At 33.3% G+C, this 26,553-nt stretch overlaps 1 protein-coding gene across 3 annotated transcripts; it reads right to left on the bottom strand.

Annotated features, from left to right (window-relative positions):
• Positions 1 to 26,553, bottom strand: LOC124357901 (WD repeat-containing protein 55 homolog). Of its 3 annotated transcripts, none has more exons than XM_046810013.1 (8): positions 26,336 to 26,553; positions 24,534 to 24,701; positions 23,057 to 23,219; positions 19,640 to 19,822; positions 11,644 to 11,717; positions 9,880 to 10,040; positions 1,872 to 2,089; positions 1 to 1,460 (listed from the first exon to the last, which is right to left on the bottom strand). In XM_046810013.1, the coding sequence occupies exons 1-8, from the start codon at positions 26,349 to 26,351 to the stop codon at positions 1,211 to 1,213; spliced, it is 1,233 nt and encodes a 410-aa protein (XP_046665969.1). In that variant the 5' UTR covers positions 26,352 to 26,553; the 3' UTR covers positions 1 to 1,210. The 3 variants fall into 3 exon arrangements, with proteins under 3 accessions (XP_046665969.1, XP_046665970.1, XP_046665972.1); XM_046810014.1 differs by having other exon boundaries at positions 23,057 to 23,216; XM_046810016.1 differs by lacking the exon at positions 26,336 to 26,553 and adding an exon at positions 25,663 to 26,274.

Genomic DNA, 26,553 nt, shown 5'->3' with positions numbered 1-26,553 from the left:
TCCACAAACATAGAACTATTTATTGTACAATCATTAACTACACTTCTATAATATTTACAAACACTTTTTCTTCTTGTTTTCCATGTCCTTCTTTTTTATTGTCACAGATTTTGTACTGGCTTTTCATCCCATGGAGCAGATATAATGTGCATAATTATATATTTGAAGACTTTTGAAAATTATTTATATAATTATTGTACAATTTATTTTTAACTTTGTGTTTTAAGCATCACAGTAAAGTTAAGTAAATTAAATTTTTATTAGTTTTTACATTTCAAGAAAAAATTTATTCTTGTCTTCCGATCTAATTTTTTTTTTTTTTTGGACCTACCTATCTCAACTTCTAAAACAGTTTTTTTTTTTTTTTAATATATACATCTAATAATATCACCCTGTAAACTTAATAACCAAACAACAAATCCTTCACACTCCTTTGTGAGTTTCTGTGTTTCTCAATACTTCAAATCCTGTAATAGTCAAAATATTGGCAGTTAAGGATAATTTTACAAATTTATTCAAAATCTCCAAGCCTAGAGCCCTTTCTGATGGTAATTTGAAAATGGTTGTGATTTTATATGAGTGTATAATGTAGTATAATTTGTGTATTGGCTTCTAAATTATATATAATATTTTTAAATTAGCATTCTCAGAGCTCCAAAAATAAATATTGTTTAATTTTTCCGTTTCATGAATTAAATATGTTGATAGTAGATTCACTAAAAAAGTGAATTATTCAAAGTTCAGTTTTATATGCTTTATTTTCTGAAAACAATGTACTATACACACAATAGTCACAAAATAGAGTATGTAAAACAATAATACTTAAAAATAAGTTAGTACAGTTAACAACAATATATAAAAATATACACTTTGAGACTTTACATAAAACAAACAAAAAACATTTTAACTGTTGATGTTGGTTGATCTGATCTACAAACACAACATTAGCTTCACCAAGTCAGTAATCAGGACGTTTGAATGATCAACTACACAGAAGCACTTTCTGCTGTTCTTGTCCACAACCAAATCGCTTGGTTTTCAGGCATGATGGTCAGAACTATTCTACACATACAATGGAAGCTACACCGAATCAGCAGAGAGAGAGAACAGTGGACAAATTAGAGGATCGCAGTTGACGATGTCTAGTTTTCTTACTCACTATCGAATTGATGTTCTTACAATTGATAGGATGTTACTCACAAAATAATAGTTAGGCTAGGTCAGCAAAGAATTCTGAGCGATCGACAACATTGGAGGAGGGCAAGTGTCTTTGTCTGCCGGCCTTGTCCACTTGGAGGAGGTCCGGGTCCTCGAAGAAAGCAATGGGCCAAAAGCGCAGACGTTGGTCCAAAGAGGAAGACGCGATGTAGGCTCCGTCGTGAGAAATGTCTAAGGATTCAACAGACAAGTCATGACGGCCGACCACACCCAGCTGCCTATTCGGGAATAGGTAAGTAGCCCTGGAAAAAATAATTTTTATTAATTCTATGATGAAAATAAAAATATTAGACTCAGTATGGTAAAAATAAATTAAGAAATTTAAGAGGATAAAAATTATATTTTCTTAGAATTCTAATTCTTCAACAATAACTAGCTATCTATTCGGAAACAGGTATGTTGTCTGGGAAAATTCACTGTTATTTATTATACAATGAAAATAAAACTTTGAACTCAGTATGGTATAAATAAAGTAAGAAATTTAAGAGGATAAAAATGATATTGAATTCTATATCTTCGCTCGACATATTTATTATAAACCTACTCTATAAATCTACTTATATCGCGTAATAACAAGTAGTAGAGATAGACACAGAGTGGCCTTAGAATAATACCAATCTACTAAAAATTATATTGACTTATAATTCTCTAACCTGATCTGCCCATCTTCCCAGCCCGTGACGGCAATGTTCTCACTGATGGGGATGAGACAGTTGATGGCTCGCTTGGTTGCCCAAGGCAGTTCATCCGTGTGCAAGCCAAAATCTCCCCACTTGTAGAAGAGTAATGAGCCGCGAGTTGAACTCACAACGAGTTTTGTCTCCTTCCGGAACAAAGCAGCACTCGTCAGCTCTGCCTCGTACAGCTCTGACTGTACAATAAAGAAATCATAAACAATAAAAATATTTTGTGTCAACAATAAATTTAAAGATAACAATAATTTTTTCCCCTGCATTTTAACTTTATAAACAGCTATATGTACTCTTGTGCATACATTATTGTTGTAAATATTACAGACATGAAATTACTGTAAATTGACGCTATACATTTCTCAAAGATACTGTAATAAAGAGTTTTTGATTTCTGAATAATTTAGTTTTAGCTACGTATATATGTTATTTACTTACTAATTCTCATATCTGAAGCAAGGGATAAGTTACAGAGACAAAATAAGAATTCAGTGCACACAAATGGAACAAAATTTCTGAGAAAACTTCCTTCAATTTCTTTTACTATTTGTTGACAGTCAAAAATCAGTAAAATATCTTAGTTTACTAGGCTCAGGACCAAAAAACATTCAAGTTATGTTTTTTCTGTAAAATTTGGATGGAAAACTTTATTGTGATATTAATATCAGGCGTTATGTGTGTATAAATATGTATGTGTTATTGTCATATTTTATGTAAACAATCGGGTTTATGTTTAATACATTTTTTATTTCTTCTCTACTTCATCAAAATCTGTAAAACATACCAATAAAATTCCTATTCAAACCAAAATTAGAAAGGACTGGATTTAATACTACAGTAATGGCAAAAGCTTTCCACCAAACACTTTATAATTAGCTCTAAGTAGATTATTACGTCTTTTGGATGAATGGCGTCCTGTTACACTTGAACAGTAACGAATTATCTTTGCATACCGAATTTTTTGTATGTGTTAGCTCTTAAATCAATAACAGAAGATTTTGAGAATAAGATCTATATTGTGACAGTACAGTATTTAGCAGTTGTGGTGGGTGCTGTTATGAAACAGATACATTGTTAGTTGACTGAGCTAATGCTCGCTAATGTGAACATATCACTTGGGGGCTGGAAAATTTTCATTTATGTCATTCTGTCTGCAAAGTATCTCAAAAACGAACTAATCCATAAACTTAAAATCGGGCATACAGCTTCATTATATGACAAACACTGAGTTTGATTAAGCTTGGTGAATTTCCATAGGAATCTCCATAAGATTCAGCTGAGAGTTAGCGAATATTTTTACATTGGTCTTATGATGGAACCGAGAAAAATAGATGAATAAATTAATTGGGAAACAAAGTACACTCATGACACTTTAACATATGAAGTATTAACAAACGTAGCCAACTGTTTCAACACATACACCTCCATTGTATGGTGACTTGGTGTGTAATATTATATATTAATTTAAAACAAACACTCCAATAATATAGGTTTTTATTTTTGTGAGGCCTTTCGTACTCAATGAGAACATCTTCAGACTCACTTAACTGAACAAAAGTGGTTACAATAATCCTATATTAATATAATTGTGATAATAATAATAATAATAAAAACCTATATTATTGGAGTGCTTGTTTTAAATTAATATCTAATTTCTAATAAGAAAAGATCTTCAAGAATGTAGAGTTTTATATAATTTAAATACTAATATGAAACCCACCTTCATAAATAACAGTATGAATGGCTCGTGTGCAAAATATCTCAAGAAAGATATCATCTGTAGACTTGAAATTTTTCATGAAACTTCTTTTCAGCATGGGTAAGAATGAGTTCTATGATGGTACATGTTCAACTATGTAATTTGACTGGCCATTGTTGAAGCCTTACTACACAATTTCTCTTTTTGTTTTCTGGGAAATGTACAAAATTCTTTTCCATATGATTGTTTGTACAGGGTACGGCAGCATAATATCCTTCTTTCAAAACTTAATAAAACGCAATGTATGAGTCAGAAAAATTTTATTTGGTATTTACAATGTAGGTACATACATAAAGATTTATTTTACGTAGTTTTGAAGAGTAAATCAGGGAGGTGACGTCCCCCATTCTGGATACATTGAATATACCGATTTCTGATGTTTGTCATTACTCTTTCAAGCATAGCAGGCGCTATGTTGGAATTAATTATGTTAGCTGGATGTTGTTCTTGAAATCTTGAAAGGTTCTTGGACGGTTAAATAAACACAGGTTTAAAAAAAAACCCATAGAAAAAAATCACAAGGAGACAAATCGTGAGATCGAGCCGGCCATTGCAAATCGCCCCTGATTGAGATAAAAAATTCTGGGAAGTGCTCCCTCAAACCGGCCATCAATGCTCTTAAAGGGGAAAAGTCACTTTAGCGTGTCACTGCAAGTGGCAAAAAGCAAAACCAATTTTAAAAAGCAAGATAATAAAATAGAACCTGACCATACAAATAAGCAGCCTCTTCTTAGGAAAATAGGAACACTCCAACCTCCTACCAACTCAAGACCACGACCACACAATGAAACCATAGAGGAATTCCTTGACAAAAACATTGAATTTTACAAGCAAATCATCATTAGCAGACACCCAAGTGTAACAATCACAGATTGCAACAGCGACCAAGAAGAAGCACCTTTTTTAGTACTGACCACTTCAAAGAAAGGCAGACAAAATCTCAAACAAAGGAAAACTTACAATCCTGCACCAAAACATTAGAGGGCTAATAAGTAAACCGAACCGCCTCCTTCATCTAGCTGAGTTTAAAAAGCCCAATATCATCATTTTAACTGAGCACGGCCTCAGACAAAACCAGATAGAATCTATACAATGGTTACCTGGCTTTGGCCTAGTATCCCATTACAGCCGCATCAACTACAGACTTGGAGGCGTAGCTATATTTGTAAATGATGCACTCCGAAATTACGCTGAAGAAATAGAAGTGTCTCAATACTGCCAAGAACTATCATGTGAGGTCGCGCTTGTAAAGATCAAATTCAACAAAGATATTATCTATGTCATTGGTACGTACAGATCACCAGACAGTAACCTGGATGTTACAATGGCAACACTATCTCATTTAATAGACGACACCAAACTTGAGAACAAACATCTTCTAATCGAATGCGAGACATAAATGTTGTCATACTAAACTCAGACAGGAACACACTAAAATTAAATGAAGTGCTAGCCTACCATAACGTTCAGAGAGTCAACTTACCAGCTACAAGAATCACTCCAACAACAAAGTCGTCTATAGACTGGATTGCTTCAAATATGACAACTGATGCACTCGATACAACAGTTTTTCATACTGGACTCTCTGATCATACCGGCCAGATGTGCACTATTACCAACTTGGAAGTAATAAGATCGCCTAAATCAATCCACAGAGCTATTGGAGGTAGAAACTTGTTTGAGCTGAAACGGTTGCTATTTAATGAAAAATGGGAAAAAAGTGTACACCTCTTTGGACTCGGAAGAAGCTTACAAGAACTTCAAAAACACAGTAACAGTTGCCCTAGATACTGCATGTCCAGTCATATCTGCCCGAAGCAAAAAGAGAAAACCAAAACACTTCGCTGATGCAGTGTGGTCTTGTAGTCTGGTAGTGTGGTCTGTGGATGAGTGGTCTTGTAGGTATGGTCTATTCAGGGATGAAACAAAGAGGACTATATACCGAAGCAAAAAATATATATAAAAGGGAGATTAAAAAGGCAAAGCTGGAGGCCAATGCTAGCTATATAAATGCTTCTTCCAATTAATGCAAAGTGCTTGGAAGGTTGTGTGAATGCAGCAAGGGGCACTTCATCACCATCTGCTCAGCATGATATATCACCAGATGAGTTCAACAACTATTTCATCGATGCTGTAGCTGCAATACAAGATGAGATTGAGTCCTCAGTTGATGCGTCCTTGGATCTTCTCTCAAACCACCCTCTGCCTGATGTCATCTATAAATGGAAGCTTGTGTCAAGTGAAATGTAAAGATATCTATGATATCAGTAGTGGCCTGTTAAAAGAAAGTGTTACCATGTGTTGTGGAGCCCCTAACAACTTGTGTCAACGATTGTCTGGTTAAAGGTGTTTTTCCTCAAGCTCTAAAAGTTTCTAAGGTGGTCCCTATATTTAAGAAGGGTGAAAGGTAGCTCCTATCCCTATATTAAGAAGGGATCTCCTAGTAGCTACAGACCGATTTCTGTTGTGCCAATTTTTTCAAAAATGTTTAGAAACAGTGATGAAGCACCAGGTGAGTGATTTTTTTTGAGTTGCACTCTCTTTTTTCAAATTCTCAATTTGGTTTTCGAGAAGGTAGGTCAACTGTGGATGCAGTGGAGGGTCTTGTGGTATCTGTATTGGAGGGTTTTTGAAACTCACTGTAGCACTTTAGCAACCTTGTGCGATCTCACAAAGGCGTTTGACTGTGTTCCGCACGAGACTCTTCTCAAAAAATTACATTATTACGGCATAAGTGGTGTGGAGCTAAATCTTTTTCAGTCTTTTTTAACCAGTCGCACTCAGAGAGTTTGTAATTGGCAGCAAACTGTCTGAAATAGTAGATATAAATTGCGCGGAGTAACCACAGGGATCGGTTTTGGGCCCTTTTTTGTTTCTTGTACATATAAATTGATTTGCCTGTAAATGTTAATTGTAATTCTGTTGTATTTGCCGATGACTCAACTTTTTTCTGTAGAAACAAGCTAGAGATGCTATCTGGTATAATGGGATAATTTTATATTACTGAAAGTTCCATTTGGTTTCAGTCTAACGGTCTTATGCTAAACCAGTCTAAGACTCAATCTATAATTTTTAGTTTATGTAATCGTGAAACTGACTTAGGCTTTAAGATTAATGATAGTGTCAAATTATTAGGTATAACCTTAGATTCTAAAATTAGCTTGGAATGCCCATGTAAATAATGTTTCTGTCAAGCTCTCCAGAGTAATTTATTTACTTAGACAAATTAGAAAGCTTGTCCCAAAAACAATATGTAATTAATGCATACTATGCTTTTTTAATAGTATAATTTCTTATGGTATTATTCTTTGGGGAAACTGCAGTGATGTACAGAGAATCTTAATTCTACAAAAGAAAGCTTTAAGAATTTTAACAAACTCTCCTTATAGGGCACATTGCAAACCTCTTTTTGTTCAAGAAGGTATTCTTACTGTGATAAATCTGTATATATTTGTTTGTTTATGTAATGTTAAGAATAACTTGTAGGACTATTACACGAGGAATGAATTTCATCATTACCATACTAGATTTAATGCACTGTTAGATTTACCATATGTTAGGTTAGCAAAAACTCAAGCATCACATAAAGTTATAAGCATCAAATTTTTTATTAGATTACCTTCTAGTGCCCGATCTGTGCCTATAAGTAGATTTAAAAGAGTGTTATATGCCTGGTTAAAAGAAAACCCATTTTATCAATGTACAAGAATTTTTTAATATGCCTGACATTGATGTTATTTTTTAAGTCTATATGTTATGTGTCTTTTTAAAGTTTTATTGCTACATGTTGTGTTTTTAAAGTAGTCTAGTCATTGTTATTTTATACGAAAAGGTTTTAATCATAATTTAGGCTGTGACGATGTCTATTGCACTGTTTCTTGTGTTAAATGACAAATAAATTTTCTGATTTCTGATTTCTGCAGAAGCACTAATGCTCAAGAATGAATTCCTAGCTTATCTTAAAGAGTACGAAACTACAGGAAATCTTGATGACAGAAACAAAGCGATGGATTTGAAAAAAACCTATGACCAAAAACTAAAAACTCTAAGAAGCCAAGCTATTGCTAATAAAATTTTCAACTCAGAAAACAAATCCAAAACAATTTGAGAAACAATTAATGCTGTCCGATCAAAAAAACTAGACACCTCACCTGAATTAAAACTAACCATCGATGGAAGACTTGTTGAGGATGCATATTTGGTTGCTGAACATTTCAAATAACTACTTTGCCAACATAGCAAAAAACACCATTAATCTCAAAAAGAACACTTCAAGAAAACCAGTTGAACTTTCCATGGGAACTCACATTAATGAACTTAGCTCACTAAGACCTACAACTCAAGAGGAATTAAGATCAATTATAAAGAGTTTTAGATCAAAAAATTCAGCCAGAATTGATGACATATCCACAAAAATACTAAAACATTGTGCAGAAGAACTTATCCACCCCCTTACTGACATCTTCAATAAATCTTTCAACGAGGGTCACGTTCCCTCGGCACTAAAAATATCAAAAATCTATCCTAAATTTAAGACTGGGAGCAAAGCAGAATTAAGTAACTACAGACCCATCTCATTACTACCAACAGTTTCAAAACTTTGTGAAAAAATAGTCCTCATCAGGCTATTAGAACATTGTAATGTGAACAACCTGATGAGTAGTTCTCAACATGGTTTCATCAAAGGCAAGTCTACTATAACAGCAATGATTGACTTAGTGGAATCAGTGACTGATAGCATAGAAAACGGAAACCTGACTACAGCTGTCTTTCTGGACTTAAGTAAAGTCTTCGACTGTCTGGGACATGTGGGACATGACCTCATACAGAAGAAACTAAAAGAATTGGGTGTAACAGCAACAGCCCTGAAATGGTTTGAAAGCTACCTCAAACACTGAAGTCAAGTAGTTGAACTAAGATCAAATGAAAAAGGATTAACCAAAGCAATCCGATCTCAACCTCAGCCTATACAAAGAGGTATGCCACAGGAATCTGTGCTGGGCCCAGTGCTGTTCATTCTCTTTACTAATGACCTTCCAGAATACTTACATGAATACTCAAACTTTGATGTATGCTGACGATACAACTTTAATCCTTGACAACAATACACCTGAAAATCACAGTCTGAATGCTTTTATTGCTGTCAACATGGCATATCAATATTGTGATGGCAATGACTTAGTGGTTAACCCCTCTAAAACTAACCAACTAGGGTTTGGGAGAAGAGCAGGACAAATTAACTGTCTACCAGATGTCAACTTGGTTGAACAAACCTAATTCCTCAGAATAATAATTGACTCAAGCTTATCCTGTCGCTGTGACTTCATTTTACTCAAAGTACCAGGGACCAATAATTGCACATGAGGAAATTGTACACCACACTGTCACTTTAGGTGAATGCAAAGGCCTTTCATGTAATTTTCAAGGATTGGTGTTAGCCCAGTAGCGCATGTTCTGTTTATTCAAGGACCCACACAAATGAAAATGGGCTTTGTCACTAAAAAACACAACAGAGTCCCCAGGAACGACACCCAGAAGAACCTGATCCTCCGATTATTGTAGTCACATTCTGACAGTTCCTGCACAATCGCCATCTTGTATGGATGTAAATGTAGGTCTTCATGGAGAATTTTCCTCACAGAGCGATTGGAAAGTCCCAGGACAGACGCATGTTTGCGTGCTGAACGCTGTGGTGATCGCAACATTGAAGCTCTTAATGTTTTCAGATGATCTAATGGGCCGTGGGACTCCAGTTCCTCATTTTGTTGCACTTCAAGTTTGTCTAAACATAGTGACCCACATAACAATTGAATTCCGGTCTGAAACAGGGGTCAACGGGGCTAAATTAAAGCGATTCCGAAAGGCGTGCTGGGTTGCGATTACTGAGCATCCACTCGAAAATGTGCTTCAGGCCTCAATGGCAAACGCACCCTCCTCACTGTTCCAACGCACAATGGCGACTGAACTGTGCCAGGACAAAACTTTATAGCCCCACCTCTCGAACAAGACAGCTCGTGCTCTGCTATGACATCAACCAACTGAAAAGGCGCGCATTTAAAAAAGAAAGTTATGCTGCCCCAACCTGTAGTTCTATCTGTCAATAATAACAGAATGACTTGAAATTTTGCATTGTACATCACCAAGGCCTGTTACACAACACGTAGTGTGCGTACTCCTACCTATATAATACAACCCCCTAGGCTCAAATCCTACCTGTATGTGGACACATTTCCCTGCAATGTCGAAGGAAGTGATCGTTCCTTCTCCACTGCAGCAGACCAGGTAGCGAGCTTCCTCATTGGTCAATATCTTGCTCACGTAGTCCTCCATCTTCTTGCTGGAGAATACATGGGACTTCTCTCTCAGGTCCCACACTGAACACAAAATGGACAAATATTCATGTTTCAATGCATCATTCATTGGCCAGAAGTCTATTGCAATGTATATATGTTAATGTTTATTTTTAAACTAATCCTCTCTTAGTCAAATTACTATGACATACTTTGGGAATGTTTTAAATTAATTTATAAGACACTATTACTTAGTAGTTATTAGTACTGACGGCTATAGCCTACCCGTCACAACTTACGTAGGATATAGTAGAGTAAGCAAAATTATCATTCATGGACTTCAGAGAGAAAAGAATACTTTTTAGCTGTATTTATTTAAAATGTACTAGAACATTATAACAGACCAAAATAATACATTTTCTCAGATTCTAGGTGTTGAAACTGTACATTTTGACTTTTTTTATAATATTTGCAGAGATAATTTTCTAAGCACGGGTACATATAAAGTACTAAAAAACATTTAATGCATTCATAATTAGTTCTTTTACGCTCACTACGAGTTTTATTTGAGCACACAAAGCAGAGTTTTGGTTTTCTTCTTATAAATAGATTTGGCGTGAGAAAATTAGAGGAAATTTAGTGACAAAGCTGTGATTAGTATTCTGTCACTAGGAACCAGTACTTACATTAATCATTTACAAGAACCAAGAATAAGCTATAAATGGATTTGGCATGAGAAAATGGGAGGACATTTGGTGGTAGAGCTTTGATTAGTATTATATCACTAGGAACCAGCACCGTACAAAATGATCAATCAATTACAAAAATCGAGAATAAGCTATAAATGGATTTGGCATGAGAAAAAGAGAGGAAATTTGGTGGCAAAGCTTTGATTATTATTCTGTCACTAGGAACCATCATCGTACATAAATAATCAATCAATTACAAGAATCGAAAATAAGCTATAAACGGATTTGGCATGAGAAAATGTAAGGACATTTGGTGGCAAAGCTGTCATTTGTGATTACTATTCTGTTACTAGGAACCAGCACCTTACAGCAATAATTACTTTGAACATTTCACAGCCAAAATACTACATAAGAACACCACTATAGATCGTAAAAAGACCAAAATACTGATTGTTTGTGCAAGTGTATGATATACAGTTAAAACCATCACCACTCTTTTGAAACCACTTTCAGTTTTCTCAACAGGTTAAAAAGCTTATTAAATTCTAAATTCATAAATTATTTTATAAACGTTGTGGAATTATAACAGTTTATAGGTATTTTCTTATAAGAATGATTTTTTTATGTCTTGTATATACAGTAATTACGGTTTTATCCTAACCATAATTTATAATATGAATTAATTATACAAAAATATGACTTACATTTACCCTTGTTTGACAATTTTATTTCTTCTTTTTTAATGGTATGCCTACTACAGAAAACAGTTAATTTTCTTAGAAAGGATTACCACACTGTCAATGGATGGTGTAAAACGCATGTCACATTTTATTATTCCTACCAGCACAGTGCAGAAAATCTTTCAGGGCGACATTACTGCAACTAGATAATTTCATGAGGAGTATAGAAAACTGCCGCATAATTGCATCACAAAGCTGAGAGTGGGCATAAAATAGAGCTGTGCAACAGGACTTTATGTTGCCTGGATCGTTACTCACTCCGAACAACTCCATTCTCGTCTCCTGTAGCTATCAGGTGCTCATCAATGACCGCCAACGTGTAGACTGGGTCTCTAGGACAAGAACCACTAATTAAAATCCATCACATATTTTATGTGTCAACTTAGGCACAAACTACTCTGACTGAATAAAATCCATCACATATTTTATGTGTCAACTTAGGCACAAACTACTCTGACCATGCAGTACTCTTTACTAATCTATTTGGTATGCTTTGATCATTAAAATTTATTTAACATCTGTTTTAATTTTTCTACAAACAGAGTGTGTTGTGCCTGATGGTCTAGATGTCTGCAGTCGTTGCTGTGACAGCTGACTCAAACAACAATGACCGTAGCTGCCATCGATGCATACATGTATTAACTACTGAATTGCTAGCTAAATGCAATAAAAATCATAAGTTTCTACCTCTTCCCATACTGAAATACAATTTACTGTGTGAAGAATGTGTAGAAGCCTGTTTGGTTTCTGTGTTTAACCCTAGAGCTGGCAATGGTGTCACTCTGTACTGGCGGCTCTATTTTAACAGCCTCGCAGTAGTTTCTTATAATGTATCACATTTCATAACTGTTAGCCCAAATATAAACTATTATATGTCAATGTATTCACAACGATATGGAGAGCATTGTAATAACAATATCTTATTGTTTCCATGGAAACATATTTTTATTTTTTTACAAAATGTAAGAAAAATGTTTTTTTGAAATTTTTTTTGTAAATATTCCGTTGTGTAACTGCTTAGCAATAAGCTTTACATCAAAACCGTAAATGGATAACTTATTCTAAATTTTGTCCTGATTCCAAAAATATATAATTATTGTAACTTTTACCTCAAAACGTATGTGTTACAGGGCTTTGTATGAAAATGCACCCATATTTACTTATTTTAACCCTAGAATGGTAACGCCTATTTGCCACACATAAATGGTAATGCGTAGTCTCTCAGACTACTTTAGGGAAAAAGTGAATAAAAATTTATAAAAATTAAATTAAAATTAAATTTATTTACAAATGACATTATTTACATCTTAGTGGTCATGTTTCCTGATTTTTGTAGATTTCAGTCTTTATTGGAACACTTTACACACAGCATTCCTCGGTGCTCCAAGCAAATATGCTTATAACATTTTGTGCACTGGAATTGAGTCATTCTCCTTTTTTTCGCTGGGCAAACTGCACAAATCTTCCTTGTTCCTGCTTCTTCAATAACATTTTGAGCCTCAGATGTTGATGTGCCAACGACATCTTCAATGTTGCGTTTGAGATTCCTTGATAAATTTGGCAGTTTTTGTCTTCCCTGAATGTGCGGAGTTGTTAGTTCAACACATATTTCTTTAGCAAATGCCCTTCTTGTCATTGGTTTAATTTTTTTTTGACAATGTCTGGTGGACATAAATAACAAATGAGTTGATCAAAATGCTGTTTAACATCCCATAGAAGATACAAAGGGGCCATCTTCGGGTTTTTCGTGAACACGACATTGAACAAGACATTTCATCAAATGTATCCACTGCACCTTTGGTAGAGTTATAAAACTCAACAATGTCTGGCTTTCCACTTTCATTAATTTTTGCCTGTTCATGTGTTGTGGAAAGAAGAATTACTTGTTTAGATTTTTTTGCCTGGTAGGTAACCATTACTTTTGGCCCATCGAAACAGAATTTTGAGCAACCGGGTTTCTCTTTCATGAGCATGACAGCTGGAATCTCAGGTTTATCCCGTCTCATTGTGCCTACTGTTGTTAATTTGTAGGTGTCAAGCATCATGGTTGATAGAGGAACTGAAGTAAACCAGTTATCAAAAGTTAAGTTTCTGTTTGTGTTATGAACAGGTTTTGAAAGCTCTTTTACAAAGTACATAGCAGAAGGCAGTCTTTCTGTATCCATATTTTTACCAGTATATGGAATGGCATTTACAAGATATTTAGTTTTTACATCACACATCATAAATATCTTTATACCATATTTCGCTGGCTTGTTAGGCATGTACATTCTAAATCCGCAGCGGCCCCTAAATGCCAACAGTTGCTCGTCAATCGTAAGAAATGATCCTGGAGTGTAATATCTTTGGCACAAATTAATAAATTCTTGAAAAATCTCTCTGATAGGGGCAAAGGGATCAGAAGCACAACGATCATCTCTTGTACGTCTGTCATCAAACCTTAAGCAATTTATTAAGAAATCAAATCTTTTATTACTCATAACTGATATGTATCGTGAGCCACTAAAAGATGGATTGAAAAGCTCCTCAGAACTCAGATGATTGTCCTTTTGTGCTGCTGACAAAACAAGCAAACCAATAAGTGCTTTCAATTCAACTAAGTCCATTTCTTTGACAGTAGCATTTTGGTTTTTTATAATAAGACTGTTGTGAACTGATTTCCTGGTTTGTATGTTTTAATATTTTTTTTAGAATGTTATCATTTAAAAACAAGGTAAATGCTTCAATCGGACTTGTTATTTGATTTGCCTCATTTTTGGGTTTTTGTGTGAAATGAATCACATTCCGAGCAGGTGTCCGTGTTCTTGAAGGGCCTGAAGGTTGGGCTGACCATTTATGGCGATTTCTACCTCTCAAATTAGTTCTAGGCAGTCGCACAATATTGGGATGAGAGGACCTTTCAGGGCCTGGAAGCTGAATGTCATTACCGGTACTAGTATCACTGTCAGTATCAGGGGTTTGACAATTGAGGGATTCTTCCGGCATTAGCCTAGGCCTACCTTGCTCGTTTGCTCCTTCTTCATCGGAGGGATTATAGTCTGGGTCGTCGTCGGTGTTAACAACCTCACTAAGAGTATCATTTTCAGAAACCTCATCCACTTGCTCTCATGATCACTTTCTTGTTCATCACAATCACTTCGTTCAAGTTCAAATAGTATTTCTCTTATTTCAAAACTAGTGTTCAGTGGATCAGCCATGGTTACTTGACCATCCACAGTAAAAATTACCACAAAAACTAACACTGCAAACGCACAAAACAACTTTTCATATATTTACTCAGGAACTCTGCCTGAGTTCAACTCATATACTCATATATTTACTCTGCCTGAGGGTCTGAAGGTTGCTGGATCAAATCCAAGTGGAGGCTTATACTTTTTGCTTGATAAATAAAATTGAGCCAATATTATTTTTGAGAGTTTTATTTATTTATTTTTTGATGTTACTGTACTGAACATTATTTTAATATATCTGTCTTGATTTTTGTAACTATTAATGTTATTTCTAAGTTGTATATAATTAAGGGTGCTATATAACAGGATAAAAAAAAAAAAATCAAATTCTCAACTAAACCACTGTTAACACGGTAGTTTATACTTGTGCTTATAATGAATCAAACTGGAGTGAATGATTGTAGAGTGTGTGGTAAGTATGCCAAGAGTGCAGCCATATTTTGCACAGGTTCTTGTAAAAAATGGATCCATTTTAAATGTATTGGTTTGACATACTCAACAGTTAAAAATATGGCAGATCAAGAGATTGAACTTTGGCTATGCCCATCATGCAGTGAATTAAGTAAATTAAATATCAGCAATGAAAATGAAAACAGTGACTTTAATCTTTCCCTTTCACTGGCTACACAATTAGGGAGTGCCATTCTCCAAGAAAATGAAAATTTAAAGCAGGAGTTGCATGAAGTGAAAAATAAAAAATCTACTTATGAAATAGAATTGGAAGATAAAATACAACAAAGGGAAGAAGAGATGAAATTAATGTTAAAAACCCATAGTGAAAAGGAACATGAATTTAATATAAAAGTAGAATCTTTAGAAAGAAAACTAAAACTTGAAAAACAGCTGAGGGAGGAAATGATAACACAGGTGGAACAGGAAGGAACAACTTTTACCTTGAACAGTAAAGATACTAATCACCTAATTTTTAGTCCCCAAGATACTGCTGTAATGAAATCTCCATGTAAAGACTTCCAAACACAAATTATTCTGCAGGAACTGATTTATTGTAAGCAGGAAATACAAAATTTAAATACTATTATCACAGTTTTAGAACAAGACAAAAAAACATTAGAAAATAATTTTTCTGAATTTAAAACCCAAAATTCAAGATGTATGCACTGTTTTCCCATCTTTCAAGGTGTCCAACATAACAAAAGAGGATTGTCTAAAAATCCTACCCAATTAGGAAATACAGTTTTTCAAATACTGGTGGTTGACCCGTACTACGTTCACGTCAGCTGTCCAAAAAAAACAATGTTTTATGGTAAACAAAGAAGACAATAATCGAAGTAAGAACAGTAAATCGGTACTATAGTTATTGCTCTTCCAGAATATATAAAATAAAAATCATTTATATGACTTTAATTGCCTACAATTTCAATAACTGTACATGTCTACTTTGGCGACGAATATTCGTCGTTGCCAAATCGGACGGGCCTTTGGCGACGAAAATTCGTTTCATACCAGCTCTAGGGTTAAATAACCACACTAACGTATGATCAGAAGACCAAATACCTGTCAAACTACTTTCAACATTTATTTAAAATTTGTATAAATAACAATAGCTTAATTTTAAATTGCACATTTGCAACTCCGCTTTTAACATGAAGCTAAAGTTAAAACTGTGTTATACAGGAACACATCTCAGATCTATAAATGTTTCAATTCAGGAAACTTTAGTTTCTCAATGCTATTAAATTTGTATAAATAACAATAGCTTAATTTTAAATTGCACATTTGCAACTCCGCTTTTAACATGGAGCTAAAGTTAAAACTGTGTTATACAGGAACACATCTCAGATCCATAAATGTTTCAATTCAGGAAACTTTAGTTTCTCAATGCTATTAAATTTGTATAAATAACAATAGCTTAATTTTAAATTGCACATTTGCAACTCCGCTTTTAACATGGAGCTAAAGTTAAAACTGTGTTATACAGGAACACATCTCAGATCCATAGATGTTTCAATTCAGGAAACTTTAGTTTCTCAATGCTATTAAATTTGTACGAATATAACTGCCTGTTAGTACTAGTTGATTATAATTTATATAACTATATATTTCCTCATAATAAACTCTATATTAAATACAAATAAACTATGAACCCATGTTAACCCTCCAACTGATGACTGATGACACAGACGCTGATCAATACCGCTTGTGAACTGATAAAGACTCTCCGCTATTATTACCCGAAAATCGTTATAAAGACATACCTTGCACCAGTTGAATCCTCTCATAAATACCAATTTATGTTTGTATAGTTTATATTTGGAATATTACTCGTTGACAGCTGATATTGATCCAAATGCTGCACGGTATACAGCTGACGGACTATGCAGCTGGTGACACGCTGCGTGGCCTTGACATGACATTCTCTGTTGCTACTGTTGCTAGGTTATTATGTACGCTAGTTGTTTATAATTGATTGTTATGTTGTGAAACGGGTGATCCTCATTGTTCAATTTATAAACACAAACTATTTGATGATAAAAATATTAGTTCTGATGATGAAAGTGACATATCAACAAAAAAATAGTGTGATGATATTTCTTAGTCAGATTTGTTGTCAGGTAGTCTGGATGATTATAAACCGGTGGAATGTGAGTTGGGTTGTGAAAAATGATAGTAACAGTGAAAACAATTCATCATTATCTGATATTCCTCTTGCCCAAAGAATTCATCAAACAACACTATGGATACGCGTACTGCCACAAAAAGGAGTACATACTATACATTTGATAAAAAAACTTTTTTGTGTTGTAAATAAGTGTATATATCTTATAAACTTTTTGTTCACTACAAAACTGTGTATATTATGTACATTTACAGTATCTTACTGTCTCAAGTCATGTAAAAGTTACATGGAGTGAAACTTAGAAAACAAAGAATTTACAATACACATATTTCAATTTATGTACAAATAAAAAAATCAATACCCTAGTAATTGTATATTTGTATTATTTTATACTTTTCTCTGGTTTCTAACAAAAAAATTGATATATAATACTTATTACTTGGCATTTAGCACATATGTTTTTAGATATCCAAAAATATATCATGCACACAAAGGCAAAAACCAGTGTATCATTGTGGGAGTTACTTACTATCAGTCGGAGGGTTAAAAGCGGAGCCTTAGATACATGCCCTGCTGGTAACTAACGTGCCCTTTTAACCCATTGCCTACTAATTTATAAAGCTTCTGTACAGTATATCCATTTAATTTAGTGAATACTGAGACGTAAGCTTGAAATTACGCTACTTTACTTGTGCTTTTCAGATTTTAATGAAATTTGGGGGTTGTGAGCTACATTAGAAACATCATACAAAACTTAAAATTTTAATGTTAATGCATGTTAATTTTTTGGTTAGTAAAATACATTTATCCTTTTACTCACAGTTATTTCTATTATCATATTTTAATAATAAACAAAATGTTGACTTAAAATGGCAAGTTAATGTTAATTTTGATAATTTACGTTAACTTTATATAAATTAAAAAATAAACATTTATTTTATACATATAAATTATTTTTTACAATAATGGTTTTAAAGGTAAACATAATTTTAACTTAAAAATAAAAATTAACTAATACACACACTTTAATTAAATTAATAATACAAAATCCCTATAGGAAGAGCATTGTCATTGTCAGATTCAATAACATTGACAAAGAGACCACTAAATTCTAAATCACAGTTACGATCTTCTCTTCCTCAGCATCATTAGAACCCCCTTCACTATAAACACTGTCTGAGTCACTTAAAATATATCCGTCATTTTCAATATACCTATCAATTTCATGGTACTTTGGTATTATTCGGAGGCCACTATAGTTTCAAAATAGTGTCACTATTTTTGAAACAGTTTTTGTTACTGAGGACCTAAAAAAATTACAATATTAGAAACCAAGGACTTTGACTTACTGTGAAAATTACATGTCATTATGAAGATCAGTTCTTGTTTTCTGCCTCCCAAAAGGAAGCAATGTCGGCGAAAAGCAGGCCACTCTGTCTCGATCTACTACTTGTTATTAGTGGTATCAAAGTTAATGATAACCTTTACGAGTGCTCATGTGATCTGATCCTGAATTTGGGTACTATCTCGAGAGATGTTTTTCTTTTTGCCAGAAGTGCGGGGTGGCGCCGATACGTCCCCAACATCAGATCATGTCTCCAGATCGTCCAACTTTTCCGACATCAGATAACGTTGGGTGATCTGATGTGTAACAATCGGAAATGCCCCTGGCCATCAGTGTGGGCTTTGGTAGCAACAACCCGTACTTCTGGTGGAAAAAGAAAAACATTCTTGAGATAATATCTAATTCAAGATCAGATCACGTAAGCACTTGTAAATATCGACTTTTGATATTTATAATACGTATATATGATCTATAACAAATAGTAGATAGCCTATAACAGAGTAGCTCTCTTCTCGCCGACATCGCTTTCTTCCGGTAAACAGAAACAAGATCAATAGTAACGATATGACATTTTCTCAGTAAGTCAAATAAAGTCTATTCATTCTAATAATTTAGTTTTTGTAGGTCCTTAGTAACAAAAGCTGTTCCAAAAATAGCGGCCTCCGGATAATACCAAAGTACCAATTTCGCTAATACATAATGCTTCATATCGTACCATTTTACAAATTTATTGTTTGTTTACTTGACACAGCTGTCACTTAACTATTTTCTATTTTCTCCTTCCCTAATTGCAGTGTTGCCATACTGGAAAGTAAAATTATTCCATTCCCATTCCACAGAACATAGAAACGAAATTAAGACTGAATAGTGCTGTTATCTTGTGAGAAAACATTGAACTACTCAGTGGCGGGATGGTTTCGTCACAGTGTCTCAACGGGTTAAAATAAGTGATATTGAATATGCTTGCTTTAACAATGTTACTAAGTTTGAATGCCAAAAATTATTGTATAATCAACTTAATAGTAATAAAAACATATACTGAGTTTGTCATGGTTAAAAAAGTTGGCAGCTCTTCTGAGTAAGTGTTCTGATAAAACTTACTCGTGAGCATCATCATAGAATTGTCTGAGCTTTCCAGTAGCGGAGTCCGTTACCATTATACTCTTGTCAGCCGATGTTGTGAACAGCAGGTCCCCGCTTTGCGAGAACTCAATGGCACGACAAGCCTTTGTATGTAGTTCGTGAGTAGCCACTAGATCCGTGCTCTCTACACTGTACTGGTATCTGAAAACAATTAGTGAGTATATGTTATTTATTGTAACAAAAATATTGTTACATCATGAAGCGCTACTTGTTGTACCTTAACTGCAGTAACTAGATCCGTGCTCTCTAATCTGTACTTGTATCTGAAAACAATTAGTGAGTTTATGTCATTTATTGTAACAAAAATATTGTTATATCATGAAGCGCTACTTGTTGTACCTTAACAGCAGTAACTAGATCCGTGCTCTCTAATCTGTACTTGTATCTGAAAACAATATTAGTGAGTTTATGTTATTTATTGTAACAAAAATATTGTTACATCATGAAGCGCTACTTGTTGTACCTTAACAGCAGTAACTAGATCCGTGCTCTCTAATCTGTACTTGTATCTGAAAACAATTAGTGAGTTTATGTTATTTATTGTAACAAAAATATCGTTACATCATGAAGCGCTACTTGTTGTACCTTAACAGCAGTAACTAGATCTGTGCTCTCTACACTGTACTGGTATCTGAAAACAATTATTGAGTATATGTTATTTATTGTAACAAAAATATCGTTACATCATGAAGCGCTACTTGTTGTACCTTAACAGCAGTAACTAGATCTGTGCTCTCTACACTGTACTGGTATCTGAAAACAATTAGTGAGTATATGTTATTTATTGTAACAAAAATCTCATTTAAAATATATTATGAAGCGCTACTTGTTGCACCTTAACAGCAGTAACTAGATCCGTGCTCTCTACTCTGTACTTGTATCTGAAAACAATTAGTGAGTTTATGTTATTTATTGTAACAAAATTATCGTTACATCATGAAGCGCTACTTGTTGTACCTTAACAGCAGTAACTAGATCCGTGCTCTCTACTCTGTACTTCTATCTGAAAACAATTAGTGAGTATATGTTATTTATTGTAACAAAAATATCGTTACATCATGAAGGGCTACTTGTTGTACCTTAACAGCAGTAACTAGATCCGTGCTCTCTACTCTGTACTTCTATCTGAAAACAATTAGTGAGTATATGTTATTTATTGTAACAAAAATATCGTTACATCATGAAGCGCTACTTGTTGTACCTTAACAGCAGTAACTAGATCCGTGCTCTCTACTCTGTACTTCTATCTGAAAACAATTAGTGAGTATATGTTATTTATTGTAACAAAAATATCGTTACATCATGAAGCGCTACTTGTTGTACCTTAACAGCAGTAACTAGATCCGTGCTCTCTACTCTGTACTTCTATCTGAAAACAATTAGTGAGTTTATGTTATTTATTGTAACAAAAATATTGTTACATCACGTAGCGCTAACTTAACAGCGGTAGTTGAGATGAGGCAAAATGTTTAAGTACTCATCACTTATTACCAGAAACCTTTATTACTAAAGGAACTAGCAAACAAGTTTAAAATTTCTAATCACAAAAATCTCATTTAAAATATATTACTGAAAAACGATTCTACTCCCTTAAAAGTTTTAACTGAACCTGTATCGTAACAAAATATATTTACTGTAAAAATCTATTGTTGATTTGAATAGTGATTTATTTATTTGATTAATTATTTATTTATATTTATATATATTATATATTATAATTATATATATATATTATTTATTATATTATTCTATATTATATATTTATATATATATATATATATATACATATATATATATATATATATATATTAATATTTTATATATATATATATATATAATTATTATTTATATTATTTATTGTTGATATTCTTGTTAAAATTTATTGTTTAATATTTTTTTAGGGACTCTACTGTTCAAATACTTGCTTTGAAAATATTTCCATGCATTCAAAATGCTCTGTGAGCTCCTGGGATATTCAAATGTATTGTAAACCTTATGGATATAATATTTATCTTCTGTCTACTGTTAGGTTCGATTGCAGATAAGAACTGAACCCAGGTCTGGTTCACACAGGTATCTTGTCCTGCGATTGTCATGTGTTAACATAATTTTTGAGGTTCTAAATTTCGTTGCTTAAGAATCAGATGCGTATTAAAAAGCATTACTGATTGAGTATTCATTATGCCTATTCATACAGGATATCACAATAGTATTGTAAGTTTTTACTTTCTGACTATCCAAACCCCTCATTGTTAACCCCTTAACTGCTGTAAACACGTTGACGCAATATTGGTAATCGTGCGGTTACTGCTAATTAAGCGTCTACGTGATTGTTATTTTTCCAACACCTGGCGGAAAAATTATTACATATTATAATTATTATTATTTTATTACATATTATTATTCACAGGTAAATTATTACATGATATTATGTTAGATGTAAATTTGTTAAAAAAAAAATCATTTTACAATTTACATAATTTCTTTTACCCCCCTTACTTTACATCATTGCCAACACTCTAATCATGATCACGATGCATTACCAAAATCATCATGGTACCATTATTAAAGCACCCGCTATTAAAAGAGTTATTTTATACGTAATACTGTATATATCATTAAAAACCTTTGTTCCTAAAATTGTGTTATGTAACCAATCCTGAAAAATCATTCAGCATACAGCTACCAATCAGAAAAATATTTTTCAACTTTTATTTTGAAGCAAATAATCTACTGTTGCATATACTTTTGTTCATTATTAAAATATGCATCTCTTGTATACAATACATTTTTAGTTCTTTAACGTGTGTTCATGGACAGAAACAAAAGAAAGTGAATAAAAACATTTTATTACGCTTTTTTCAAATTCTTTAAGACTACATGTGATGAAAATTATGATAACTGTTACTAATATTTTTGTTTAGTATTATTTAGTTCTTTCTTTATAACAGACCTTCATATTTATATTTTCATAAATTAAAAAAATGCCTTTTATAACCATAGAAAAGCCTAGTGTTTTAGGAAAAAGTACCAGCTATAAGAGGGTTACAACAACACCCATCCCAGGGGAACTGAAACTGAATATTTTGTTTTAATAGCAAGGATGAACAAGTATGGAATTAAATTAATTTATAACAATAAACACATTTTCTCACCAAAAAAGTTACAAAAAACTCTTTAAGCTCCAACATAATCATGACAAATCTTGAAGTCTTAAAGGCGGAGTTCAAATCTTAGATATGGACTTCTTGAATATTGGAAAACAAACAAGAAAAATATCCATATTATAAAACTAATTTTGATTAGTAACATTTACAGGTTTGACTAACTTACGCATTGTTACATACATAGACATTGACATTTGGATATACTCACACGAGAGCATCTCCAGTGACAGAGGCTCCGGCGATGATGTCAGCGGACGGGTGGAAGCTGATGTCCACTAGGTAATCCTCAGATACGACATCAGGAGGCTTCTCGTTAGGTTTGTCTCGAGCCCTCATGATGGCGGTGATTACACTGTCTTCTTCGTCTTCTACTGAGCAACATCAACGTTTTGTAGAGTGTGTTCATAGAGTATGGAAAATATGAACAGTCTTAATAGTGACAAGTTACTTTCTTTTCGAATTTTGGTGGCCACTTTCTTGGATTTAGGTTAACACGTTGAGAACAGTGCATCCACCTCATGACTACTGCAACTGTCTTATAGTTGGTACATGACCCGTGTTGCAGTGAAGGTGTTACAAATAAGGTTGTGTGTCATATTTAATTTTTTTCTATAGAATTTAACAGTGCGAGTTTTTATTTACATCTGGATGAACAGTAAGTTAATTAAGAAAAACACAATTTTCAAAATCTGTAATTTTCATTACTTACAATAAATTATTCTACATTGCTTCAGTAACAGGAAATTTGCCCTATCAACATTTAAATTAGAAACTATTTAAATTAACTAAGGCAACTCTATATCATTAATAATTTAACATTGTATGGTTATCTTTATAATTATGAAGAGTAAACGGCAACCCTTCATTAAATGTCATATACAGAGTGTTCAGTAAATGATCTAATACTTTGGGATTTTGTTCTGCACATAAAAGTGAGCAGAAAAGTTCATATGAAGGTATTGTCCTAAAACCTTGTTTTCCGTACAGTTGTCTGTATGTGTCTTTTATTTTAAAAAATTATATCTTTTGAACCAGTTAAGATAAATTTATGAAACTTGAAAATTGTGTTAATCTCTGGTAGACCTGTATGAAAATAGAATATAGACAAAATCCTTTAACCCATTTCAAAATGGCGCCTGTTGAAAATTTTTAAAGTCAAATAACAATAAAACCACTATAGTTATAAAAAATGTACCATTCCTACAGTACATTTTCCAAAGAAATCCGTCAACGCATAAGCGAGCACAATCACTTTAAAGATACGCTTGCGCAAGCCAGGAGCAACAAGCAACTGATACCTCTCAATGGGACATGTTTGGTGCTCCCGCCAAACAAGTAAGTATATATATATTATTTTATTTTCCAATAACAACTTATTTTTAGTGTTACAGTATTAAGTTTCTTTTTGTGCTTTTTATTTATGGTATTTTCAGATAGTGTAATTTAAATAATTAATTATTGAACTGTCAGAAAATAATCAAATACCAAAATTAAACTAACATATTGTTAAATATCCCATTATGTATAGTTAACATAATTGTTTTTGGTAACAATATATATATATATATCCTGTAACTATTGTGTAAATTTGTTAAATAAATAATACTTAACAAATCTAATAATCTATCTGATCAAGAGTTTATAATATAAATCCAGATAAATATTTCACATGTGTGATACATTACCTTGGGCACCAGCTCCTTCATCTTCATCATTTTCGGCTTGAACTGCAGAACTTTCACCATCATCGCTGTTGGTAGAAGAGACAGAACTGCCAGTGTCATCAAAGTCATCAGAGTCTGAGTTAGAGGTGTTCATTTCGTCCACTTCCTCCAGAGGAGTTCCTGTATGACCTAAACAGCTCATGGAATGAAATTCAAGTGTATAAATAAGGGATTGTATACAGAACAAAACAGGGCTAATAGAGATTAAGATGTCATCGCAAAGAAATACATCGCTAAAATGTGGTATCTGTAGTAGAATTTCACAAAAGCCAGACAAACTTAAGCCGGTACTGACATCAAGAATCATGCGGTTGATAATTCGCCCGGTACCGGTAAGTCAGAAAACAGTGATAGTGATAATTTTAGTCAGTGTTTTGAACATATAACAAGTTTATGAATTAACGATAAACCAGACTAAGATGAGAAAACAACTTACTGAATCACAAAATGAAAATGTCAAATAAGGCTCTGCTTTGACTAGTCACAGTGTGACAATCAGAACTTAAGTTAGGGGAAAGTCATAAAGCTAAATGCAGGTACGTATATCGTCAAGCAACAAAGATGGCACTTGTGTCAGGCTGATATGAACTTTTACTCTTCGGTCTAAATTAACAAAAAACATTTTTTATACGGGTCAAATTCCCATGATTCCACCATTATTGTTATTTTACATATGCAAGATGGCATAACGGCTAACGTCAGCAGCAACCAACAGGTTGACTTACGATCATAACACTATGTTATGCCCGTAGAACAATGAAATATTACTCTGTGCGAGAAAAGTAATTCCACTTTTAATATTCTATAACTTTGTTGTTTACCATTTCCAGCCATTGAACTACATATTCTTTTGTTCAGGAGGACAACAGCAATAGGTTAATAACGAGACTCGTATTTTGCCACTACAACCATTAAGTTCACAATTACCAAAAATTATTTCAGGTAAACTTAAATTCGTTTCTTTTGAAAGAACATTTCGATTTTTTTTATTAAGAATAATTCGATACTGTAATTTATTTAAATTAACATATGGTTTTAACATTATTAATTATAATGATGTTTAATGAAAGCAATAAGCAGCAATAAGTACCTTTTTGAAAATTTTAACAACTTGAATAACAATTATTATGAGGAAATTGTGAGATATTAAAAAGTGACGATACTTGATTCAAGTGGCTTCAAGATGTGGGTTTGGCTTCTGGAAACCTATCTTGTGATATACAAAACTGAAATGAAGACTTGTGTCAGAGGTGCAAACATGGCGGTGCTTAGATGCCAAAAAAGAGGGAAAAATGCTTTTGCCAACACGATCTTTGAAAGTTGTAAGTTTGGTATGAGAAATATTGTCGCACCTGTGTACTATTTCTCTATGAACCAGACAAACTATAAATTTTTGATGGTAGGCTAGAATGTAGTGATGAAAAGTAAAATGTGTGGAGCAAAACTATGTTTACAAAATTCTAAATTTATATAAAAAAATAGATTCAACTGCATATAAATGTTCCTTGCAATGTATTAAAAGAGAAAAAATGTAATAGTATGTTTTACTTCAATACCAAATATTTTACAAAAGCTTGAATGATGGTGTGTACATCTAGCAAAATAGTGCCTGGCATTACAGGAATTTCAACAGCAAGATTAAGGGTTAAGCACAACTGATTTCAGCATCTCCAAACATTGATCCACTGGATTCCAAAGATTTAGAATCTACCCTAGGCCTATGTGCTAATTTTATTCCAAGATCATACATAACCTATACTCACCATTTATAGCATGCATTTTTAAGAGAAATTAATATAATAAAATATTTATATTTTAACGTTTCGTTTAATTTAAATTGCTAGATTCACTGCTTTTACAAATCTACAAATCACAATTTTATACAATATAAACTACACTGTGGGTGTCGTAACTAAGCATAAATAAGTTATGTTAGGTTAGGTATTTATCTGAAAAAAAAACACTAACAATAACAAGCAAA

The sequence above is a fragment of the Homalodisca vitripennis genome, chromosome 3 (genome assembly GCF_021130785.1).
Source record: "Homalodisca vitripennis isolate AUS2020 chromosome 3, UT_GWSS_2.1, whole genome shotgun sequence".
Taxonomy (NCBI): domain Eukaryota; kingdom Metazoa; phylum Arthropoda; class Insecta; order Hemiptera; family Cicadellidae; genus Homalodisca; species Homalodisca vitripennis.
This window is presented reverse-complemented; position numbering and strand designations above follow the sequence as displayed.